This window comes from Lactuca serriola, chromosome 5, assembly GCF_051521515.1.
Source record: "Lactuca serriola cultivar US96UC23 chromosome 5, Lser_US96UC23_V15, whole genome shotgun sequence".
NCBI classification, from domain to species: domain Eukaryota; kingdom Viridiplantae; phylum Streptophyta; class Magnoliopsida; order Asterales; family Asteraceae; genus Lactuca; species Lactuca serriola.
Genome location: NC_136412.1, coordinates 265,092,564 through 265,100,412, shown reverse-complemented (window position 1 = coordinate 265,100,412; position 7,849 = coordinate 265,092,564). Strand labels below are relative to the sequence as shown.

Here is a 7,849-nt window from a genome sequence, read left to right as displayed (position 1 = left end):
AACATTGCTACCTAACCATATAAGAATTCTATCCACAAAGGAATGGAATGATAATGTCACCCCACCCGATCCCAAATTGAAAATCAATAAGCTATTGTGTCATTTCTTTAACAACACCGAATTTTTTTAATTTTTTTTTACTAGAAAACGATTTTTTTAACTATTCATGCAATTATCCCAAAACGCTCTCACGTAAAATTAGATGTACTAATAAATTTTCAAATTCCTTTTTTTTTCTTGGCATATAGTGATATTTATCAAAATTTTAAGGCGGTGGTCTCTGCATCCGCGACAGCGAAGCACAAATCGGAAATTCAATATCGTAAATTCGTAATGCAGGATTACGCAATCTAATAAAAGTTGTCTTCTTCAATTAGATTGATTGATTGTTGATTCTCTCGAAATAATTAATCTCCAAGTTTCCACGATTTATTTGGCGCTTTTGATTTGATAAGTTTTTAAAATCCGAGCGATCTGAATAATCATGTCCTACGCTTATCTCTTCAAGTACATCATCATTGGAGATACAGGTAATTTGCTTCAATTCTGAATCGTCTTTTGTTTTCTGATTATTTATCATTGTTTCCTCTTTTTATCAAATCTGTGTCGATCGCATTCTCAAAACAATAGGAATGCCGGTTGTTTATGAGATTATTCAGGCTTTTTTTAATTTTCAAATTATGTCCTCAAACTTTTCTGATCAATTGAAACAACGTCAGAGTAGTTGGCTTATTTCAATGGAATTTTTAGGTAACAGAATATTTTAGAGACTGTGACTTGAATCATCGATCTCTTTCAGATCCAAATTTTCTGAATCCGTTACCCACTTTTGCCGAGGATCAAGTTCTTTCTAAAGGAATTTTATCATCAGGAATCTTAATCCCATACATATGTCTGGAATCTGAAATTTTATCTCTTTAAAGAAACTAGATTTTTGTTTAGATATGTACAGTGCCACGTCCTACACACATCAACAAACGGAAAAGCTTAACAAACCTCAGTAAAACTTTTTCACAACGGTTATTTATAGTATCGATCTGTAGAGTAAAATGAATAAAATAATATCAAAAATATGAAAAACCTCTGCCTTTTGAGCTCGTAACGTTACAAGCAATGTCAAAAAAAAAGCTCCCAAAATAATTTTTTGCATCTTTATGTGTCCGATTAATGTAATTTGTGTTATGTTTGTCAAGTCACACAGCTAGTTTTTTTTAGTTTGTCATGTTTGGCAAATAAAATAGTAGCTTGTAAGCTAGTATTTTAAAAAAACTATTCAGACTAACGTTTCAATTATACCCTTTTATTAATTATAAGTAACACAATCTTCTATATGCCTTTTTATGTCATTTAACATATTTAAACTAGTTTTACCAAACGTTATTTTTTATAAGCTAGCTTTTCATCTATCAGTTAGTCGTTTAGTGACATAATCCAACTGATGTCTGTAGGGGTGGGGAAGTCATGCCTTCTTCTACAGTTCACAGACAAGCGTTTTCAACCAGTCCATGACTTAACCATTGGTGTTGAATTTGGAGCCAGAATGATCACAATCGATAACAAACCAGTAAAACTGCAAATTTGGGACACGGTTTGTAAATAAATGTTCCTTTTCTTTTCTTTTCTTTTCCTTTTATAATGAATTCACTCATTTTTCTTATTTTCTACTTAATCAGGCTGGCCAAGAATCATTCAGATCTATAACAAGGTCTTACTACAGAGGCGCTGCTGGTGCACTTCTGGTTTATGACATCACCAGGTTATATAATATATCTTTTTTTTATAAATGAATTCCATTTTTTATTTTTATTTATTTTGAGATGTTGTTAATTGTATGAAACATGCAGGAGGGAAACATTTAATCACCTTGCTAGCTGGTTGGAGGATGCAAGGCAGCATGCAAATGAGAACATGACTGTTATGCTTATTGGTAATAAGTGTGATCTTGCACACAGAAGAGCTGTCAGCACTGAAGAAGGAGAACAGTTTGCAAAAGAACATGGTCTCGTGTTCATGGAAGCGTCTGCAAAAACTGCTCAGAATGTTGAGGAGGTGATAATTCATAAACACGATAAAAACAAAGTCTTCCATGATGTTCTAGAATCTTCCACAGCATTCTAAAATCCTTTTGGGTATTCTAGAACATTCTAACATCTTTTAGAAATTTTTTCTTGCTATCAATCAATATTGGGTTTTGTTGTAGGCATTCATAAACACAGCTGGAACAATCTACAAGAAGATTCAAGATGGAATATTTGATGTATCAAATGAGGCAAGTCCAATTTTGTTTTTATCATTTCCAAATTATATTTGTAAGCTAAATTAAGGTATGTATTATTTTTTAATTGAATATTGGCAGTCTTTTGGAATTAAAGTTGGATGTGGTGGCAATCCGGGGCCTTCAGGAGGAAGAGATGGATCTGCTTCTCAAGTTGGTGGCTGTTGCAGTTAAAAAAATTATCAGTAAATCAACTAACTCTTCATTAGATGCTGTAATTCTTCCATCACACACACACACACACACTTGTCAGGGACTTTTGCGTCCTTCAAAAAGGAAACTACTGTGAGACAAAAGAAAGAAAAGTAGGTTGAAATCTTGCTATATTTGTAAGTTGTTTTAGTTTTTATATTTAAATAAAGATTTTGTTCATGGGCTGATGCAGTCTAAAAAAAAGGTCAAATGTACGAGCTTGGTTTTTAAGTTCTGTATGCAAATAGCATATCTGCTTATAACATAATTCTGTTACTTTTGTCTAATTTAATTCAACTAACTTGCACCAAGGATTATTTTGAGACAAGAAAACACGTTGATGCATGTATTAAAAATTCACAATTTCTACTCATTTTACTTATTAATTTCTTATACATGTTTTGTCATCTCTAATTATAAGAGCTCAATTTGTGGTTGATTATCAGATACTCCCTTCGTCCTATATTTATATCCAAATAAGAGTTACTTACAGTGCATATGTGTGTTCATATCTGTATCATTTTTCTTATTTTTCTTTATGTAAATTCAATTCAAACGAAACTGGAACAACGTTCTTGATGCAGCCATTGGTGGTGTAGCTGTGCATAAAATAACTACAAGTTAAAAAAAATAAAAAACATGTGAAGAAACTTCTTGATTGTTCCAAGCTTTTGACAAGAACAGCATCATCCCCAACATCCGCTCTTTTTTAATCGATTCAAATCTCACAGATATGTAACCAATCCCATACATAAAATACACTTACTGAAAAAATGTAAGCATATCAAGAAATGCATCTGAAAACACAACTTTCTTTATTTATATGTGACAAACACATCCAAGTGTTTTTTTTATGACAAAAAAGGGAAAATAGCAACAATACAGATCCGATACACGTGTTGAACTGAACAAAACCATATTGGCTTTGATACCTCAAAGTTCTATTCATCGAGTCCAAATCTTCTCCTCAAGAATTGAACAAAAGCAAGGACCTTTAGCGAATCAGGAAGACTGTTGGACACACTCTCCTTGTTCTCAAAGCACCTTTTACCCCAAGCAATCAATTTTGGGAAGTCTTGTTGTATGTTCAATTTCCCATATGTTTCATAGGAATGAAACCATGAATGAAATGGGATCAAAGACACATCAACGTATCCGAAACTCTCACCTCCAAAGTAAGGCTTCTCTCCAAGTTCTCCTTCAATCAGTTTAAGGGAATCGATAAACTCTTTCCTTGCTGCCTCATGTTCTTCCCCTATTGTTGTGTACAACTTCCTCCCAATTTGGAATACCTACATTTCCTTATACGATGTTAGAGAAAAGATTCGATAATCTAAGACCATTTCCCTTGAATACAAGATTCGAACAAACATTGACTTGTTTCATATATAGGAAGTTGCATCAAAACAGGTACGAAGTGAATTTCTTGAATATGTAGTCATGGATTCAAGAAAGAAAGAAAGAATCCCAGATGCAAAGTTACACCCAAAGTAAACCAAATGGGGTTTGAGTTGTTTAGGTTAAGAAATGATATCAAAACAAGAAAACACCCAAAACATTCTTCATGAGTAATTAATGGCCATCTTGTGATTTTTTCAATTACAAGTTCTTGATCTGCCTTTAACACCTTACAATCACTGGAAATCACCATAGGATTTCTGAAATTGTTTTATAATGAAATATGTAGATCTGGGTTGAAAATTAAATCAAAACGCACGTTCAAAAGATTTAGGAGGACCAAAATTAAATTGTTTGCAATAGTCTTGAAGGAGGGAATCAAAACGTCAACTATAAACCCTGGTAAGTAGAAGATAAAAAACCAAGAAAGGTCAAAAGTTACCTTCTTATCAATGAAGTCAGCCCAAAACCTGGCACGAGCTTTGTCGTAAGTATCAGAAGGAAGCAATGGAGCTTTATCTTTCCAGACTTCATCGATATATTCAACAATGATGTTTGACTCGCAGATCGGTTTGCCGTTGTGGATAAGAACCGGAACCTTCGTGTGAACCGGGTTCATGTCCAAGAGAAGCTGACTCTTATTCCTCAAATCCTCTTCTCTGTATTCGTATGAAACACCCTTCTCAGCAAGTGCGATCCTGACCCTCATCCCATACATGCTTGCCCATAGATTCAGTAGAATCACTTCTTCTTCTTGTTTCGCCATTGTTAGGTTGTTGGGAATATTCAGTATTCACTACGTGTCTATGTATAATATATGCGTAGCGGCGGACCAGACAAAATCCTAGGGTAGGTATGTGGAAGTGTGCAGATGTATTGGTGCTACACTTCGAAAGAGTGAAACATATCTCAGGTTTGCGATTAAAAATGTATAAAAGTGAATTAGTTTATACTGTATTAGTTAATATGGACGTTAGCAACAGTGTAATCGTTGGTTACAAGTATACTTCTTGTTTATTCCATATTACCCACCATTATTATTTTATTAATCTACAGTTCTCGTTTTCCGGTCATCTGTTCTCACACGCGTAGGTCAATCGACCATTTACACATACATATCGTCTCTGTTGATCGGGCAAATGATTTCTTGTATTGTATAAATTTACTTGATGATTTTTCACACTTCGTCTGGACATTCCCATTACAAACTAAATCTCAAGTATCTACCAACAATTTCATACACAAATCCAAACCCAATTTAATCGCAACATCAAAACCTTACAATGTGATAACGGTAGAGAGTTTAATAACTCCCCGCTCCAACAATTTTTCCTTAAAAGCGGTACTACATTTCATTTTACATGGATACTTCACCACAAAATGGCAAAGTTGAAGGAATAATTTGCACTTTAACAATATGATTAGTACTAGCCTTCTCCAAGCATCTCTACCCCCATCTTTTTGGCATTACGCTCTATCATCAGCCACATATATTATTAGTATATTACTTTCCATTGCCATTTAAAACAAAACACCAACCAGAATTCTATACCTATGCAAACCCACCTACACTCACCTACGCACCTTTGAGTGTCTATGTTACAGAATATCTCCACCACCACTCAAAATAATCTCACTCCTAGATCCATTCCTTCCATCTTTCTTGGTTACCCGAACAATCACCGTGGTTATCTATGCCACACTCTTTCAACTGACAAACCAATCATATCCCGTCATGTTACTTTTGATAAGAATACATTTCCTTACCAAAATCGTTTCTCATATCCCTCCTTCTCTTATGACTTTCTCGATAATCCACCACTCTCCCCTTTTCTAAATATTCTTTATCACATGTCAAATAATATCACTCCACCTTCATAATCGAGCCCCACTTCATCTCCTGTTACTTAGTCAAAAAGTTCTATCCCAAACAACCATGTTTGAGTTTCAACTAGCCCTCATGTTGGTTCATCCAATTCGTCACCCCCACCAACTAACTCCACAACTGTTTTTCCGATCCACTCTCCGATCGCTCCTACAAATCCCTTATTGCCGACAGCCCCACGAAGTATTATCCACACCCGCTCCCATAATGGTATTACTAAACCCAATCCTAAATATGATTTATCCTATTAATCTATATAATAAAGTGAATATTGACTGTAATATTTTCTACCCTCTCATTCATATATATATATATATATATATATATATATATATATATATATATATATATATATATATGTTAAAGTGTTTTTTACATTTATTGTGTGCTACAATGCACCAATAGGAATTTAGTAAAATTATATTATTATTTAATTAAATAATGATAGATATTAAATGGTTTCCATAATTATATTGATATTAAATGATATCCATAATTATAATTTTCTCTTTATGGAAATTAATTAAATTCGTCATTAATGTCAGCAATAACATTCTTTCAGAATGAATTCGTATCTAGGTTTTTATGTCAGCAATAATATTATTTCAGGACTCACTCACTTAAAATTAAGGTGGGGAGGACTGTTGACTGAGCGACTCCGCCCTAAATCCACAACCAAACAAGGAACAGGAAATGAGGCGGCATTCACTCACTCTAGGTCTCTTCATCTCAATTATACATGGCCGTAACGTATATATCTAGCCATTATAGTTTTACCTGATGAAATTTTAAATTTTATAACAGTGCTGCGACTTTCGCCTTAACGGGAGAGTAATTACATTTAGAATTAGCCTTTTAATGTTTTCGGTTAGTTATCTGAGATTGAGAGACGTACCAAAAATCTACTGGGTTCCTTGATGCTTCTCTCCAAGCATTAGAGTTACACTCCTCCTATGTCCTTGTCTTTTCTTTCCGTTGGACAGTCCTTCTTGAAGTGTCCAACCTCACCACATAAACGGCAAACTGTATTGGTCGCCACATTGGTGGTTGATGTAATAAACTCAACCGGGGTTCTGCAGACGCGAGCGGTATGCCCCTTCATATTGCACCTAGCACAATAGAGTTCCCGACATACACCATGATGGTGGTAGCTACACTTGCTGCAGTGGGGAAGGCTTCCTAGGTATGGTCTCCTTGAAGTCGGAATGGAAGGGCTGGCAGGGGTATTGACTGTCTCAGCTCGTTGCCCTTCGGAAGGTCCTTGAGCCGAGGTACTTCATTCCTCGTTCTTGAGATTTCTCTTCAGTGGATTTGGCTGAGGTTCTTAGGTGGCTGGGTAGGCAGGTGTTGGTTGTTGCTGTCCATTACTAGGATCGGAATTTCTGATAGGGCTCTTGCTAACATTGGCGTTGTTAACATTCAGTTGAGCCATGACAGCTACTACGGCTGCCGAGACTGCAGCTTGGAACGTAGCTTCATCGAGTAGGAGAGTCGGTTTCTTGCCAGCGGATGGGTTACGCTTCTTCGGAGGCATAGTTTTCCTACACGGAAAGGAACACAGCTGGTGAGAGACGATGGTTAACCCTGGACGTATCTGTCCTTACTATATTAGGCATAAAATTTTCCCGTGCTTTGGATATTGGTTGTCTGAGTGTCGACCTACATCCCTATGATGTAATCTAGGTATTCAAGGTATGAGTATGAGTATCAGAAGAGCCATAAGATGGGAGTCGTTCCTACTAAGTTACCTTTATACTGGGAAAGGTTTCACTCTTCGGCTTGGAAAGATTTGAGAACAGTTCGGAACGAAGACCGCGGGAAGAAAGGCTCATGAAGACTTATGGCTAAACATCCTCAATAGAGGTGTGGGGATCCGCTCTAATCGTATTACTTGCAACGGGAAAAAGGCGATTTACCTAACACATAGTGTGAGTAGTGTAATCACTAACTCACTCAATTGTATTATTTTATGGGTGCATTAGCGTGACGAACACAAGGAAAAGACACTTCTTGGGTTCCATGTACTGGCTCCCTCTGTCTACCTCGTATCTTTGACTGGGACCGGCGTTGGTTTCCTTCGGGTAGTTACCTAGGGTTCT

At 35.9% G+C, this 7,849-nt stretch overlaps 2 protein-coding genes across 2 annotated transcripts; one reads left to right on the top strand and one right to left on the bottom strand.

Annotated features, from left to right (window-relative positions):
• Positions 1-337: 337 nt before the first annotated feature.
• Positions 338-2,698, top strand: LOC145054206 (ras-related protein RABB1c-like). The gene is made up of 6 exons (XM_079002349.1): positions 338-530; positions 1,449-1,588; positions 1,674-1,756; positions 1,845-2,049; positions 2,201-2,269; positions 2,357-2,698. Exons 1-6 carry the CDS (start codon positions 485-487, stop codon positions 2,447-2,449), a joined length of 636 nt encoding a protein of 211 aa, XP_078858475.1. The 5' UTR covers positions 338-484; the 3' UTR covers positions 2,450-2,698.
• Positions 2,699-3,259: 561 nt separating this feature from the next.
• Positions 3,260-4,776, bottom strand: LOC145054205 (putative glutathione S-transferase). The gene is made up of 2 exons (XM_079002348.1): positions 4,308-4,776; positions 3,260-3,759 (listed from the first exon to the last, which is right to left on the bottom strand). Exons 1-2 carry the CDS (start codon positions 4,629-4,631, stop codon positions 3,409-3,411), a joined length of 675 nt encoding a protein of 224 aa, XP_078858474.1. The 5' UTR covers positions 4,632-4,776; the 3' UTR covers positions 3,260-3,408.
• Positions 4,777-7,849: the final 3,073 nt, after the last annotated feature.